General features: G+C 47.2%; 1 protein-coding gene across 3 annotated transcripts in view; it reads right to left on the bottom strand.

The window, feature by feature from the left end:
* The window catches only part of Trpc7 (transient receptor potential cation channel subfamily C member 7), a 117,409-nt gene extending 100,945 nt beyond the window's left edge, over nucleotides 1-16,464 (bottom strand). Inside the window, exons 1-2 of one of the 3 annotated variants that reach the window (XM_021650831.2) lie at nucleotides 16,081-16,464; nucleotides 7,923-8,700 (exon numbers count right to left, since the gene is read on the bottom strand). In XM_021650831.2, the coding sequence (XP_021506506.1) occupies nucleotides 7,923-8,700; nucleotides 16,081-16,082 (780 nt within the window). In that variant the 5' untranslated portion in view covers nucleotides 16,083-16,464. The remainder of the gene's footprint in view (nucleotides 1-7,922; nucleotides 8,701-16,080) is intronic. The other 2 variants (XM_021650830.2, XM_060380588.1) reach the window with 2 other exon arrangements.
* Nucleotides 16,465-17,813: the final 1,349 nt, after the last annotated feature.

Here is a 17,813-nt window from a genome sequence, read left to right as displayed (position 1 = left end):
CAGGAAAAAGAGTGACAGGAAAAAGATGCTCCTTAGTCCTTCAGAGACAGTGAGCTTCCATTCACACTGTGGTCCTGGACTGCCCGCCTCAGTAGCAGAGTCTAATAAACTTGTCTGTAAACCACAGCATTTGAGACTAGGTCAGAGCAGCAGTGGAAGATGCAGGCTCAGCTGAATGTCCAAGGAGGGTGTTAGGCCTTATTCCTACTCAGTTCCCAGTTGCTTTGTAAGCCTCAATACCCTCCACAAGAAGCAAGGAAGGAAGCAAGGAAGGAAGAAAGGAAGGAACAGATGTCTACCCTAGCCTTTATTTGTGCTGGTACAAGCTGCAGTTCAACACAAATCAGAGATTGAGGTCCAATTGTTTTTTAACGAAAAACCTTATTGCTCCAGGCAACCAACAGGGAAAAAGTGTCCTGAGAGTTTGAAAACTGCACTGGGTTAAAATCCAGTAGCCTCTGTGGAACTGACTCTCCTCTGCCTCCCCTCCCTGTGCCTCTCCCAGCAGTGAGGGATCCCAGGGACAGGATCACAGTCCTGGGAAACACATGACGAGAAAGATGTCCAGGTAGTTTTGCCCTCTGTTGTGTTTTTGATGCCTTACTTGCTCACGGAGGTGAGCTGGTCATGCCTTACTCATGTGCCCTCTCCACCCCCTTCCAGGGAGGAGATGTCTATCAACAGTAGCCTCCTAGCGCCTTTCAGTCTGTCCTTTCACATCCGTTTTCCACATCAAGAGAATTGGATCCTCTCTGAAGGTGTCCAATGGCTCACTCCCCACCTGACAGCAAGATCAGCTTTGGACCACAGGCCCCAGTGGAAAGGCTGAGGTCCTCACCAGCTTCCCTATTGCCTGCCTCACCTCCCTTGGCTGTTACAGCAGACCCATTCCAAGATGCTCACATTCTTGGAATGAGCGTCTTCCTTCTCTGTAGCGGATAGCTCATGTACCTTTTCTGGGCTGGGAACCCTTTTCCTCTTCCAATGTCCCTCTCTTTCATGGCCTTGGGTTTCAGTAAGCATTACCTTGTGGGAGACATCCTCAAGCATGCACCATCTCCCGACAGTCAGCTGCCTCACCAAGTTAACGGTGAGGAAGGTTCACTTAGGGGTTTGGGATGCTGTGCTTATCTCTGCGACTCTTGAAGAATGCTGTCTCTCCCAGCAGACACTGCCACCACTGCATCTTTACCCCAAGCCTACTGCCTGTGCGTCAGACTCCAGCCTCAGTGGTGGCATAGAGGCTAAGGTTTCAAAGAGCTTGGGAACTGCAGGTCATCCATGAGTCTATATCCTGTCTCGTTCCCACCAAGCACTTAGTTTCATGTTTAATGTAAACGTGATTTTACTGTTGATAAAGCAAGTGCCTACATGCTCATAGTTGGGCAGCTGAGATGATCAGTTCGTAATGCATTGTGACCTTTCCTTTTCAGAGAAAACTCCTTCTGCATGTATCCATTTGATTCAATTTGTCCTAACTCTCAGTTAGCTAATTTCTTTGAACAACTGTCGCCATTTTCTGATATTTCAGACTGACAGTTATACTTCGGTAGGAAATGATTTGTGTGTGTGTGTGTGTGTGTGTGTTTGTGTGTGCACGTGGGGGCGCTAAAGAATCTTTTCATGGAGATATTTTTCAACAGATAATCTGTGTGTGTTTGGTAGGGGTGCTGCCTGCCTGCTTCCGCCTCCCTCCTCCTCTTTGCCGTCTCTTTCCAGCCCACATAATTTCTTTTCACAGTAATATTTTAGCTTATCCAATTTCAGTGGTCTGCATTTTTTCAATTGAAAATACTCCCTTGGCTCATTTCTAATCATGGAGCTCACATGTACAGCCTAGATGCTTTTCCCCCCCTTGTTCTGCAAAGAGCTGGTAAGGGGTTGGGAAACTTAGCTAAAATCGAGGACAGAGACCCTCCCCAAAGAGCTAAAATGGAAGCTGTGTTCACTGGAGGGAAAAGCTGTGGTGCTGGTCCCACAGGAAAGCAAAGGGAACCTCTGTCAGCTGTACCCACAGTGCATCAGGCTCTCTGCAGATGGCTTTCTGTGTATATTCCCCATCTCACCTAACCGTCCTCCACACTGGGAGATCGTTAGGGGTAAAGCCCCTCAGCTTGTTTTCCCAACACTGAGGTCACCTTTGGACAGCAACTTAGAGGTGTCAGAATTTTCTGGACATCAAGTGGCATGAGGTGTATGAAGTTCTTGCAGATCACGTGGTGGACATCTGAGGCAGAGGAATGGGCTAGGTAGGGAAGCAAGCATCCGCTGGACAAGTTGCGAGTGTCCAGTCCTTCCTACCCTCCACTCTTGAAGTAAGAAAAAGAACTTTGGGATGATGCTGAAACTGCATGATTAGCAGATGAAACTGAGGTCGGTCGGTCTTGGATCTTCCTCTCTGCACCGAGGAAATGAAGCATGGCATTTTGGGGTGCTCACTGGAGCCTGTGCCCTTCCCACACCCTCCTTTGACCTACTCAAGTACCTGTCACCCAACCTACACTCTCTCCCTGTACACTGAAGCTCTCGACAGCACAAACCTGGAAGAGCAGGAGCTTCTAATTTTAGGCACCGTTTGTGATCCAGTGAGTGCACAACTGTCATGAAAGACACGCCGTGTAGCTGATTTCCTGTGATGTCACCTCATCAGCGCATGCTTTGTTGAGCTGCTCCTCTAGACACCCAGAGAGTAAAACGGGGGAAGTCCAGGACCTAGGGCACAGTTGTCTTTTTCTTATTTCCCAGCAATCACTCTCGAGCCCAGGGGCCTTCGAGCACTGCCCCAGGGTGGACTGGCCACAGACAAGCACATTCAGCCTGCAGTGCTGACCAACCTGAGACTTCTCTGTCCTCTGCCCAGGTTGTGCATCATTGGCTGTCCCCACACGGGGCTGGCGTGTCACACCAGATCTCCAGGGGCGTGGGGGATGGTATAAAAGTGAGTGCTTGGAGGACTTTTCTGCCAGATTCTCCTCCACACATACCCCAGTCACAAAACACCTTCCCTTTAACACCTGCAGCCTTCACAGCTTTAGGAAAACATTTTCTCAATGGAAAACGGAATAGTTTTCAAGCTGCTCCCTGCATATTAAACAGACATCTGTTTATACTACCAGCCAGCATCAAGGAAACTCTGTTTTCCTAGGGTGTTGGTTTTACAATTTAGAAACCCAAAGCATATGAGGAATTGATCCAAACACTGGAGCACACTGGGCTTTTCTCACTGCCTCAGGCCCAGGCTGGGCCTTTCCTTCGCTTCCAGGCTTTATGGCTCCAGTTTCCACAGTTCAGATGTCCTGTGAGCTCCCAGCATCAGGAGATAAAGACACTTCCTCCCTCTTCTTTGTTCCCTTTGAGAGGTTTTCCAGTGGAGTGCAGAGGACCATCTTTACCTTCCACAGTGGGTGTGCCCTGAACCACAGCAGGTGTTAAATCGGTCTGATTTATCATTATTTGCATTTTTAATTTGAGGTATTTTAGTCCCAGAGAGTTTTTTTATGGGTCTTAAACTGACAGCACAAACATCGATACATAATTCATCATCTGCTTTTCATAATACGTGTGGTTAAGAATCCATCGATGCTCAGAAAGGTCAGTAATGCGCTAAAAAAGATGAGGTTGCAGTTTGATCTCTTCCCCTTCTGAGCTCTAGGCTGAAGCACAGTCGCTTCCGTGCTGGCGCTATACCTACAGGAGATGCCTCCTGGGTCATACCTTTGCCCATCTTCAGAATAGCCAAACGTTAAGTAACAGATACACTGTTACTAAGTCAGGGAAGGAAGAAGCAATGTTAAGTAACAATGTATCTTATTAAGTAACAGTGAAACAGATACAGTGTAACAGATACACTTTACTTAACTGTTACTTAACGTTGCTTCTTCCTTCCCTGATTTAGGAACACAGATACTCCTCAATGGTAGCAGAATGTAAAGGAGCTAGAAGGCATCCACACTGCTGCCCTCTCTCTCAGTAGTGGTCCCTCCTCATTGCTCTCCACCCATCAGTCAACACTGTCTCCAAGCCCCACTTTAAGTAAAGCCAGAAACACACACACACACACACACACACACACACACACTACAGAGTGCAGAATATACTCAATCCCCAGTTATTTAGTGTGGACTTTTTTCCCTCTGTCATACTGGCGGGTTCGTTTTTATTAGCTTGACACAAATTAGAGTAGCTGGGAAGAGGGAACCTCAGCTGAATAACTGTCCTTCAGATTGACATGTGGGCGTGTCTGTAGGGTATTTTCTTGATCAATGGTTGCTGTGGGAAGGGTCCAGCCTGTGGTGAGTGGCATCATCCATCCTGGACTATATAAGAAAGGTAGCTAAGGGAAAGCCAGGGAGAGCAAGCCAGAAGCAGCATCTCCTGTGGTCTCTGCTTCAGTCACTAACCCCGGTTCCTGCCTGGAGTTCCTGTCTTGGCTTCCCTTGAGGCTGGACTGTGACCAGAAAGCCTTCACTAGCCCTTTTCTCCTCAGATTGCTTTGGCCATAGTGGTTATTACGGCAACAGAAAGTGAGCGAGAATACCCACCAAGGGTGTAACCTTCTTTAGAACTTTCCCAGCTTCCCAAAGGATGCATATCAAATGCCTCCGTTAAATAAATGTACATGTATGAGAAGGTTAAATTAGATACCAAGTAATCACTTGCCTCAGCAGCTGGAATGATTTTCTTTTGGGGAATTCCCTCACCCTCTTCATCAAGTATTTTCAGAGTGCCTACTAATTTACTAGGCTCCATTTGCAGCACTAGCAAGGCTGCAGCGACCACATCAAAGTTTAATACCTTTCTAGATCCAAGACAGTCCTTGAGTGGCTATTTAATTTCCTCACCAAAATAATGGCTTGCTGCATCTCACCTCAGCTACAATTTACCTGAGACCTTGATATCAGTTATACCTCTTATTAACGACGATACTAGAAACTTCTAATAAATTATAATAATTCCCAAACTAACAGCCCAGGTAATGGAATTCAGGATTATTATGTATAATGTTTCCTGCCCAGAAAAAGTCACTCTAGAACATGAAGGATGACATGGAGGGTGACTTATGGCATATTTCTAGTGAGCCTCTGACATCTCTCTGTAATTGACAATATCCGGTCATATCCATAACGTGGCTACCTAAACAGTAACACATAGTCCCTTGAAAATGGAACAGACTCATGGAGGGATTTGAAGAACACACCCACGTGTTCTTTAGTCTCTTGTTGCAAGCTGACTTCCTGCAGTGCTGCTCTCTGAGAAGATTTATAATACTGGGATGGCACATACAGAGACAGCTGAACAAGTAGTAAGTTCCAAAGATCAGTTAAATTAGCTTATAATGGACCATTTATCCACATTCTGAAATACGTTCTTTCACACGAGTCACCTAGGAAGGTGTTAATAGTCAGCAAATGCTCTTAAGCTAGTTTTAACTCTGAGCGAATCACTGCCTCGCAGCGAATATTTCTCACCGTGTTTGTAGCCTTCTCAATTGTCCACAATTTTCACTATTTGCCTTTGAAATCAAATATCGTATTTGATTTCAGAATATGCTCTCAAATATCTTCCAGATTTAGAGATCGTATTTATTAGTATGACAGACCCTCAGATTTTACTCATGGAAACAGACGCCTCAGATGGGCTTCCAAATGTTACTCTAGCATTGTTTTATTTAGGCTGGCATACTTCCAGGAGTGAGGTAAGTAGAGAGCCATGCAATTACCCAGGTACCCTTTTCCAGTAACTATTTTTTTTTCGCCTGCTTTAGTCCTTTGGCCAGAACTGGTCCCTGAATCAACTGGCTTGGCCATTACTGCCACACAGCCTTGCAGGGTCCACCTGAACACTGGGCAACAGGCAAAGCTCCACGGACATTTGCTGGGACGTCCTTGGCCTCAGGAGACCGAGGTTGGTAGACAGACAAGGAAAGAGGCAATGGCTGTGTCCCGAGAGCTCCCACAGGCTGGCCTGCACCTCTGTCTAAATGAGGCCAAGAGCAGTGCAGGGATCTTGGAAGTAGCTGCGGTTCAGTAGGCAGGGCTTAGTTGGAGCAGATGGAATAAAATAAGCACAATTACAGGACTCCCTTTTTTCACAGCCTGTGGCCTTGTTCCCTCCTGTTAGCCAAGCTCAGCTACCCCAGGCTTGTGGGACAAGCTTCTCTCAACAGACCGGAGTCTTTGGTCTCACATCGCATAACCAAATTGCCTCTGTATCTCGTTACAGTTTGCATCCTCTAATTCATCTTACTTTCCTGTCAAACCAACTTCCACATCTCTGTCTGTCACCGCTGTAGTCCCTTACCTGTGCATTGTGTGTGTGTGTGTGTGTGTGTTTTCATTTCCTACAGGATAACATGCAAAGTGCTCAGACTGATAGATGGCATCCTCTGGGCTCACCCCCCCTCCCAGCACTGGAAGCTGTGTTGCAGTCAGTCACACAGAGCTTCTTCTCTGTCCCCTCCCTCCCTTGGGCTGTTGTGGGTCTCACTCTCTGCTGTCTCATCCAGGCCCAACCCTATTCTAGCTCTTCCTCCGACTCCTGCCTGAGCAGCTTGGCCAAAGGCCTCCTTGCTCCTTGGGATTCATCCTTGACCAGCTGAGTGTCCCCATGCAGGGACACTTCCTACACTGACGTCTCTTGGACAAGGGCCGGTTCTGGGTGTGACACCTTTCTGTATTCCCAGGGCCTCAGGACATGCAGTTCCTTAGCAAGTGAGGAGAGGTCAGAAAGTCTAGCTGTGGGTCCCCCGCCTGGCCACGCCCAGCCCACCATTTTGATAAAGGCCGGCAAAACTGTGAAGCTGAGCCTGTGAGAAAGGCCTCAGTACCTGTCAGCTGGAGTGATTAAGAATGGGCTGTGGAGCCTGGCTGCTTTCTTAGCTCTCAGCTCTGCGCTGTCATGCAAAATGGGGGTGTCATTCCCTCCACACTTGGTTGTTGGTGTTAAATAAGAGGCCATAGGTGAGCCAGATGGGCAGTCGACGCCCCAAGAACCTAATCAACGTTTGCTTTTCTTAGTAAACATCCCGTCAGAAGAGACTCTTAGACCCGGGCCCAGCCTTCCCCTTCAGAGTAAATGTCGGTTGGCAGTGAAAGCAAAAGCCCATGCTTCAGTAATAGCCCTTGGGGGTGGTCTCCAGCCATCGGAGCTGGCCCGTAGGCTGAGGTATTCTCAAGATGGCTGATTCCAGGACAGCCCTGGGCCGTATTCACTGGAGTGACCGCTGAACCCTTCTCTAAGAAGGGTTTCAATTCCCTCTTTCCTGTGCCTCTGCGGCAGCCAAGGGACGGAACAACAGCAGCAGGCCGCTGGGTCTGGGAAAGGCTGGCCCTGCAGTGGTGTCACACCACACGCTTGCAACTTTAGGCCTAGAGAGAGGGAGGCAGGAGAACTAAGAGTGTGAGTCAAGCTGGGTTTACACAGCAAGACCCTAGCTCAAAAGTTTTTGAGAAGCCAAAATTCTTTTCAGGGTCATTCTGAAGCGGACTGAAGGACCAGCAGTTCAGGTAGGGTAGCAATGTGAATGCGACGGTCAGAAGCACCGGATGAAGCAGTGGCGCTAAGTCTGAGGCCCAGGCCTGGAGGTAACCTCAGATGGCTGGGTGTTGGGTCTTTCTGAGCTTCTAGGGCCAGAGCTGATTCTCTGACAGGTCACCTCTGTCTGCCTGCCCTTTTCACTAACTTTGTGTAGTTTAAAACATCCTTCTTCCGGGCTGCTTTTCCCCAGGCCTGCACCTGCAGACCAACCTGACAACACTCTTCTCCCGCTTTGAGCCCCAAACATAAGAACCCGAAGCCTTTCGCCCGGCCTTAGGGGTGTGTGTGTGTGTGTGTGTGTGTGTGCACAACCCGTTTTGCTATTAGGTACACACGGAAGGGCCCCTGGGCCACCTGCCCGAAGGATGGCCAGGACGGAGGGTTACCTTGAATTCAGTCTCAATGTTGGCCAACCTGGCTAGCTCGTTGCTGAGCTCCAGCGCAGTGAGGACAGGGTCCTCGCTGGACAGGGACAGGTAGGCGGCGCTGGCCAGCCCCTTGTAGGCGTTCATGCGCGAGCGCGAGTGGCTGAAGGAGTCCTTACGCTGCTTCTCCGTGCACTCGGAGCACTTGCAGAAGTAGTCGTGGGGCCGCTCGATGCGCGCCCCCTTGAGCAGCAGGATGTGCACAATCTCATACTCCTGGCAGTGCGCCGCCAGGATGATGGGCGTGATGTCGTGGGAGAAGCGTGTGCCGTCCTCGTCGTAGGCGTAGAAGTCGTCATCCCGCAGCTCCTGCTCCAGAGGGCTGAGCGTCAGGCGCTGGCCCTGCGCGAAGGCCGGGTGGTTGAGGATGGCCTCCACGATGCGCACGTAGCCCTTGCTGATGGCCAGCAGCAGCGCGTCGCCCACTCGCGCCAGGTTCTCCTTCTTGAGCAGCAGCTCCGTGACCTCCAGGTGCTCATTGCCCACGGCCAGCTGCAGCGCGTTCTGCCCCATGTAGTCCACACAGTTGAAATTGAGGGTCTTGGACTCCTCCAGCATCTTCCTGACCACCGGGATGTTGCCATACTCGGCCGAGTCCAGGAAGCGCTCCTCCTCGGGGGTCAGGCTGGTCCCCTTCTCGTTGAACATGTAGGCGGGACCCCGGATGGCCTGGCGGCGCCCCTTCTCCCTCAGGGTGGTGTGCCGGCGCTGCATGTTTTTGAAGGTGTTACTCCCCAACCTGAAGGATAAGCGCAAAGGTGCCTGGTTACTTTTCCGGGACCCTGGGGACTACTCAGAATACCGTCATTGGAATCCTGCTGAACATTGTCTTAAACAGACATCAACAGTAGCTGGGCTGCCTGATGTACAGTTTTTGTTTGTTTTGTTGTTATTTGTTCTGATTTTTGTTTTTTGTTTTGTTTTGTTTTGTTTTCATCTGGAATACTGATTTGCTTGCTGTGTGTCCCTGAGGTTAGAGGGCTGGGGCAGATCCTAAAAGCAGATTGAGGTGCTCTGCTCCCTGCAACAAGAAATAGAGGGTATGAGGTAGGACTGTGGGGAAACAGGCAAAGGTGTCCATTTTATTCCCTCCTGTACAAAGCTGGGCAGGTCACCCCGGCTCCCTGCATTCTTGTTTTCTTAGCTGTACAATGTGCACAGTTTTGTTTGTTTGTTTGTCTGTTTGTTTTGTTATTTGTGTGTGTGTGTGTGTGTGTGTGTGTGTACCACAGTGTGGGTTTAAGGTGAAGGTAGAGCCTAGAGCCTACTCAATGTTGGTTTCATCCCGTCCCTTCCTGGCTCTTGTTGTACCCAGTCTCCATGGGTGGCACAGTGGAGCCTTCAGTTCCCATGTCTTGCCCTCTACTGGCTTCTGACACTATGGTCCAGTTGCATTAGGCTGCAAGCATGGCCACGGTGGACTGTTCCTACAGTTGTTGCCTCTGTCTCTGTGAGCCATGTCCACTGGCCTGGGGCAAATCGGGCACCTACTCATGGCCAGATGTGGCCAGGAACAGGACTGGAGGCCTGCCCCTTAGGGAAGACCAGGACCAGTCTCCTGGGGACTGAGCTAAGTCCCCTAAGTCTGGATTCAGTTCAAAAAAGATCCAGTCCTACCAGTAGAAGAAATAGCTCAGCTTACCTGCCGTGCTCACCTCTAACTTTTTGCTCTTTCTTAATACTTAATACTCTTTTTTTGCTCTAACTTAATACTGATAAATATTAGTATTAATATTAGTTAATACCAAGAGCTGCAGTTAGCATTTACTGAGACCCTGTAGCATTGCAGGATCAGTGCTAAGTGCTTTATGTTCATCAGATTGTGCATTCCTCCATGAAACCAACAGAATAGATATTTTTACCTCTCAGAAGTGCTGACAAAAGAGGGCTTGCACATCAGTCTTTGAAAGCCACACAGCGCCTTGGCAGCCTTGAGGTTTCTTGGCTTTGCCAAGTGACTCGAGAGTTTGCCAAGGGTTTGTTGGTGTTGGTTTTCCCCTCCTTTTCCTTGTATCTATTTATTCTCAAGTGTATGTGTTCAAGAGAGCACATGTGGAGGTCAGAACGTGACTTGCAGTTGGTTTTTTTCTCCCCTCGCCATATGGAGCCCAGGTATCAAACTCTTAGCCAGGCTCGTTGATAAAAGCCTGAACTGCTGAGCCTTCTCACTGGCCCTTGACAAAAACTTAAGATATAAAACTAGAAAGATGTAGCCATAATGTAACTTGAGCTCAAATCAGAACTTTCCAGCTAACCTCAAGACCTCATGGGCACCTAGTTTCTAGGTCCCAGATTACTGCTGTAAAATAGTGGGGCTAGACCACACATACCCCAGGATAGCACCAACTTGGACATCTTAAATTTTTCTGGTCCCCCAGTTGTTACTGCCTGAATTTTTCCTTTTCCTGACTTTTCTCAGTCACACTGTCTAAATGATTATGGATGACATAGCCTTATCCGGGAGAGTGTCTGATGCACAGTAAGTACTCAGAAGCTCATTTGAAGTATTTCCCATGGTCCCAGAAAACTATCTTCAGTTCCTGATTATGTCTGCAGCCTGTGGGATGCTTGGTACTTCACTGGGCTGACTGAAGAAATAAACAGCACAGGTAATCACACAGTAGAGCTTTGAAATCAAACCTGGTGTTTTATGGTTGTGTAGACTTTGAAACTCTGGACTCTGTTGTTTTCATGCTCCTGTAACCTTTGACCTGATCCAACTTCTTCGGGGCCCACCTCTGCTGTGGAGCACTGGGGGTCAGAGCAGGTTACTCTAAATCCTGCCTGGAGCTGAGTCTCCCTCCCCTGGGAAAGCCCTGTATGGTAATGTGGGCAGCTCCTTCATCTGCAAAAACTGAGGAGCCTTCATGGGAAACCCCCTCCAAGACAGCTCCAGGTAATAAATCCTGAGAGCGAGCCCTGCTGATTTAGGAAGAGGATCCAAACTGCCGCCCTTGGCAGAGTGTGCTTTGATGAAAGACTGAAGGGGAAAGAGCTTCAGTGTTCAAGTTCACACACTTTTGAGGCCTTTCTCCCCACAGTGCTGTCATTTCACAGAGGGAAGCTGCTTCCTCACATGCAAGGCAGGTCCTAGAAGGGGATTCCATAGCAAGTGAGGGAGACACAAGTGCTGCAGGTTTATCATCAGGGACTTCAGAAGGGGGGGGGGAAGAAGCCGTCACCACATTTGTCTCCCCTGACCCTCATTCCAGGGCTTGAATGAACGTACTTTCATGTGTGTCATCTGGAGACACAAACACAACAGAAATTGTGGAAGCTGGAACCACAGAAGAATAATTTCCCTCATAGAATTACTCAGCCTGCTCTAAGATTCATTGCTGACCCTCTCGGGAGCCTCTCTCAGGACTTATTCATCAGAACTCAGCCCTGGGAAGAGCAGTATCCCTCAAGAGCGAGTGAGCTCTGTGTCAGGTACGAAGCAGCAGCTGTCTGCAAAGAAGCAGGCTCCACAGCTTCATTCTCTCCCCTTTCCATTAGATATCTGTCCAAGAGGGATAGTAGTTCAGACTACAAGGTCAAGGGTACCAAGCTATTACATAGCAGGAAGCCTTGGGGAGTAAATTCAAAGGAAATAGAATAACCACTGAACCAAGTCAGAGCAGAGAACATTTTGCAGGGAACACAGAAATACCCAACCGAAATTCAAACTCTATGTGAATTTCATAGACACTGAAGCCTATGAACTTAAATAACTCTCATACATCATTTGTTAATTTTTCTCATTACCAAAACAAAAACAAAGAAATAAAAACATTAGCGTGCTCATTTTTTAAGAGAACAAACTGAAATAGATGAAATGAAAAGTCTAAATCTTAGGGCAACAAGGAATGGTATCATATGATATTTCTGTAGTAATTATACAATGTGTGTGTGTGTGTGTGTGTGTGTGTGTGTGTGTGAGGTAGGGGCAGAGCATGCACGTGTGCATATATGTGGCAATGCATGGTTGTGAGCTGTCAGAGGGAAGGCGTTCTCACTAGCTGTGTATTATTTTCTGAATGACCTTGAAAGCAGATGTAAGAGGAAATAAACATGACTGTCTTCCACAGCCTTTAAAGTCTCAGCTTTGGGATACATTTGGATGTTCAAAAATGATCAGCTCCCCTTCTTGTCTGGTTGAACTTGGAATTAAAAATGAACTTGTGTAGGGCTTCAGGTCCTGCGTGGCTGGCGGCATATAAAACGGGAAGCGTCCCTCAGTGTAGTCACTTCCCACAGCCGGGCTCCCAGCAGACCTGGAGAGGGCTGAGCTGTAAACCTCACTGTGGGGTTCTCGGTAGGCCTGCCCAGCCCCAGCCCTGGCATCCTTTTAACATATGTCCTTATGAATATATTTTATTATCATATCTTTGCCATTTCACCCTGATGCAGCATTACTCATGCTCTGGGACATGCACATCACAGGGCCTGGACAGACTCCACAGAAGACACCCTGTCACAAAATCGTGGAGCCCACAGGAGCTGGTCAGGCTCATACTTGGGAGCTCAATGTGTGGTCCTGCTGGGCCCCACCCCAGTTGGAAGGCCACTGAGGGAAGCATTGTACCTAAATGCAGCAGGCATTTGATTGCCTTTGATATTTTCCTCAAAATGAACTTTGCTCACGGATGCCTTTTGTCTCCACATATTATTGAGATGAGCGATCAGACTCACCGAGCACCTCAGTTAAGGTACCGTCATTTTCCAGAATGCACTGTGTCACTGAGAAGAACTCCAGTGGAGACAAAACCATCTGAGCGGCGGAGTGGTTAGAGAACTCCCTCTCAGTCCCTGTGGGTGCTGTTCTGATCAAGCTGCTCTCACCAGTGCAGCCAGTCTGCAGGAAGCCAGACGTGAGCAAGCCAGGAAACAGAGGCCTTGCATCCCAAGGCCAGCTGCACATGTGTGTGAATTTGGAGTTTGTGCTTAATTACTGATGAAGAAAAGACCACTTAGGAATGTCTTTTGAGAGATATATTCTCCCTCTGTCTCCCTTTTTCTTCTAAAATTGCTTCTTGCATTGAAGGTCTCTATGGAGATCACCCAAGCCTGAAATCAATTCAGTCCGTAACATTCCCCAGCTGGACATGGAACCAAAAATCCAGAATTCAGATCAGGTGCCCATGAAAACACAGCTCTGTTCTGTGCTTTATCTCCCATGGGAACACATTCCGAGTTTTAGTCCACAAAGCGAGAAAAGAGTCTAAAGATCTGTAGTCTTCCCCGAAGCCCCAGCGCTTTTGTCAATATTCACCGAAGATTAAGTAACATTTGTGCCAAGTGTCCTAGGCGGTTTAGATATGGTGATGGCCATGACTTTCTAGACAGGGACACTTAACTACATCGTTGGCTCAGATTGTAGTCTATACTGATCTCTCAGCTACTGCTTCAGAAGACCGTGACGACAGAGATGGCTAACACACGTGCATTTACCGTGTGCCAGTTGCCATGTGAAGTGCTTCATGTGAATTACTTGTTATCACGTGACAAGCTTAGCTAACTTCCGAAACAACTGTTCAGTTACAACAATTAATATATATCACACAGAAAGCGTGTGTCAGCCTTCAGGATGAGCACTGTACCGGCATCAACAGCTTAAGTTGTAGGCAAGTATGACGTCATGTGGTTGCTATTTCCATTCCCATTTAGCTGGCAAGGAAATGAGGCTCCAATCTATTAGCCACATTTCCCAAGATATTCAAGGCATGGTCAGGGCACCCTCTGTTAGGCTTGTGCTCTGCTGGATTTCATAGCTCTTGCATTTGGCTGGTATGCTGTTGCCATCCATGTCACTCTCGCATTTTTTTTTCCACGTTTACTTAGTCCACAGACATTCCCATCAGAGTACCGGATCTTGTAGCCAAAGGGACTGCTTGTTTACCTTGCAGCTATCCCTCGCGTCCAGAGCTCCTGATGGTTAGGGCATGTGGTATGTAGTCAAATAGGTCAATTCTCAAGTACTCGATCTGGATTGGTCATTTTTTTTAAAATGATAAAACTCTGATATTGATGGTTACCAGTATCCACCTTCTTACAAATACAGGACCGATAGCTATTATTTCTTGCTTCTGATGGACCACTTCAAAAAATAAGGTATCAGTTCTGAAGTATAATCAGCTCCAAGGGACTAGCTGTGCTGCGAGCAACACTCAGGATTTGCTAGAGGGAGCAGCTACTAGAGGCTCTGTTAAGTCCCCGAATGATTAGAACAGAAAACTGAAACATTTCCATTTTTTTATCATACTCCTGAATTTTTTTCCCTGTGGATTCCCAAAGGTATCCCATTTATTTCTGAGTTTTATCTTCCCAGTCTGTTGAAGTTGAGGTGAAATAATGCATATATGTTCCTTCGTAGCTAGTAAGTACTCCTGTGTCATTAACATCATCACAATTACTGTTTTTAATTGTGGACCTAGAGCATGTAGGTTTTGACCTGAGTGAGAGAATGTTTGTATACTGAGTAAAAGAAAACAGATAGCTGGCTAGTTACCCCGCTGTGAATGTGAGGCCCACGAGAAGCAAGCACAGCACCCTGAGCTGTCCACCCTGCTTTCAGTAGGGCGTACTCCTCAGGCAGCTAGAGAGGGGTGGGCTTCCATTTTATGTTGGGCTGGAAAACACCATCTATTATTCCTCAGTGTTAAATGCTTCTATTAGTAATTCATTTTCACAAAAATAACAACCCTTAGGGAAGAAGGTGGTCCTCGTGTTTACAAGGGTTGCATGGTTTAACAATCCAAATGAACTCATACTTTGCCTGCTGACTTGGTTTTTTCTTTTTAATCTTCATTTGCTTATTTAGATGACAGAAGACATGAAGGCGGGTGTCTATATTTCATATTTTATATAGTTCCAGATAGGGCTGAAATAACCAGCCCAAATAGTTATGTTAGGATTAGTCTTGGACTAACATAAATGTGCACAGTCCTGTGAGGGTTCCTCTGCCTGTGGTGGGAGCCTGCAATGAACTGAGCGAGAACCCGTGACTCGCTGCGTGTTTACAGGAGGGGGGAGGATTGCTTGTCCTAAGCAACAGTTCCTGGTAGTTCTCATTCAGGATGCCACATGGGCTCCACAATTAGCCACAGTGAGGCACCACATAGTTCTGATGTTTTCTGGGTTAATTACTGCCTAAAGGAGTTGGCTAGACTACATACTTTTAAGCTAAAGAGCCAATGTTTGGGGAAGTCAGCATGAAATTACACTTGTGACACAGATGCTTAGGAAGCTGCTAAACAGTCGGTTTTAGGGAGCAGATTTGATATCCATAATGGGTATTCTGGATTAAATGTGAATTCATTCATAAATTTGCTGTGTGCCCAGTGCTTTAGAAAGGGGATCCACCAGCAGGTGGCAATCCGAGGCAAAAATTTACTGAGTGTGACCAGACAGGGTCAATCATTATTGCCTTTTTCAAATCTACCTAGAATCCATTAAATGGCAATTAATGGCACAGCTTCTTGGTTTTATCTACTCGGCCTTACATAAGTGAATTTACAGCTTGAATGTGAACGAGAGACTCTGGGATCTGTAGTGATCCAAGCTCATGCCCAAAGCCCTGCCAGTACATCTCTTATTAAAAGCATATGTGTCATTTTTAAGTGAATCGCCTAAAGAAAACACACAGCCAGAACCTTATTTTCAACAAGAAAAAAAGAAAAGAAAGAAAGGAAAGAAAATAGAAAAGAATTGCCTTTTATCGCCACCTGTAGTTCTTTAATGGTGATAATCTCTTATAATGTAGCCATGGTTCTCCTCCCAACTCCATATTTATATTAAAATCAAACCGAAGACGCTCTCAGCAGAGCAGAAGCCGAGAAAACACACATGCTCTCTTCTAGGAATAAAACTGTACTACTCCAGCCTGAAAGGACCAGGATAGCAGGCTGAGTTTCCTATTTCTAGATGGCTGGTAAACTTAGACATTCAACAAAAGGGGGGGGGGATGAGGGATGCTACCAACTCAGTAGATAGGATTTCAGCTCCAGACTTAGGTCTCCAAACCTAAGCAATGCCTGTAGAAGGGCTAATAAATAAAAGTTGGATTCCGCATTTCAGGGAAGAGACAGCCTCCACTGGGAAAACCGCTAGAAGCCAACCATCACGGCTGCTTACTTACATTGAGAGTGGAGTACGCAGGCTTGTGCCTCCTCTAGACGACCCGAATCCTGCGCGGCTTTGCTGGGCTCTGGCTCCCCATGGGTGGCCGAGGAGGAGGTGCCGCTCTCCGTGGTGCTGAAGTAGAGAGCTGCTCGGGAGAGCGGACTTGCTGCTCTGTGGGTGGTGCGCTCTGCCCTCCTTTGTGGGTAAAGGTGAAACTCGCCCTTGGTGGCCGACTTGCTTCCCTGTCCTTTTCCTAATCTGGGGGAAATTTCCCAGAGAACGTGAAGGAGAAGCATCCGTGTGTGAGACGGGCTTGCAGCGTGACGATGGGCTGGTATAGTCCCCACCCCTCTTTCAGACGTAGCTTTGAAAGGGAGAGAGCAACTCTTGTTTTTCTACCACAGCCCCTCAGGATTTCTTCCTGCTCCTCCTCCTCGAAGAGTTCACAACACACACACACACACACACACACACACACACACACACACTCATACAAACACCCTTCAGTTATGTAAAGCAAAATGAAGAGTCTTCACGGGCTTAAACAAGTGAAAAGTGGGGAATGGGCTGATTTCCTACCTGTTGGTTTGTAGGTGTCTAGGGGAGCAGGAGGAGCGGGGGCGGGGGGTTTTAAGAAGAAACTAAAACCAGAAGAGACTGAGCAACATTTATAAACTCCGTTTGTGAGCCTAAAGCCACACCCACCTTCTCTTTAGAGAGTGGCATGTTTTCTAACTTGACCTTTGTTTTACGCTCTTTTGCTATTGCATCTGTCAGGATCATCCGACATTGGTAAAGGAGACTTTATGGTGATTAACTTTATATGTAACTTTTCATAATTTGGAAGGAAATTCCCTGTGTACACATTCATTTCTCCAACAGTCCCCATCCCCCCCCCATTGGTATGTTACTAAATGGGCTCTGTTTCTTACACACCAAGGTTTCTTGATGACATCATGGTGGAGAAATATTCTTTTAAAAGAATGATCTGTTTACTTTTATTTTATGTGCATTGGTGTGAGAGTGTCAGATCCCCCAGAACTGGAGGGATTTGAATCTGAGTCCTCTGGAAGAACAGTCAGTATTCTTAACCACTGAGCCATCTCTCCAACTCCAGAGAGAAATATTCTTTTCTAAAATTTTATTTATTTACTTATTAATTACAGTTCATTCACTTTGTATCCCAACTGTAGCCCCCTGCCTCATCCCCGACCAATCCCACCCTCCTTCCCTCTTCTCCACTCATGCCCCTCCCCAAGTCCAATGATAGGGAGGTCCTCCTCCCCTTCTATCTGATCCTAGTCTATCAGGTTTCATCAGGAGTGGCAGCATTGTCTTCCTCTGTGGCCTGGTAAGGCTGCACCCCTCTCAGGAGGAGGTGGTCAAAGAGCAGGCCAATCAGTTCCTGTCAGAGACAGTCCCTATCCCCATTACTATGGAACCAATTTGGACCACTGAGCTTCCATGGGCTACATGAGAAATATTCTTAAGTGAAATACTGACTAGCTATGAAAAGCCATGATGGTTTCCAGGATCTACTTGAGCTGCTGAATAGAACACTTACTCTCTGAGACTAACTCAAGGATCAATGGTAACTGACACTCTATAAAAACTGCCTTTCTGGGCAAATGCAGCACATAAGATTAAAAAAAAATGGCTTCTAATGGATTTTGCCCACTTCCATTCTAGTATTCTATGCAAATAAGATTGCATTGACTCATCAATATGCTAGTAGCATTTTCTTTGGAG

Source organism: Meriones unguiculatus, chromosome 3 (genome assembly GCF_030254825.1).
Source record: "Meriones unguiculatus strain TT.TT164.6M chromosome 3, Bangor_MerUng_6.1, whole genome shotgun sequence".
In the NCBI taxonomy this organism is placed as follows: domain Eukaryota; kingdom Metazoa; phylum Chordata; class Mammalia; order Rodentia; family Muridae; genus Meriones; species Meriones unguiculatus.
This window is presented reverse-complemented; position numbering and strand designations above follow the sequence as displayed.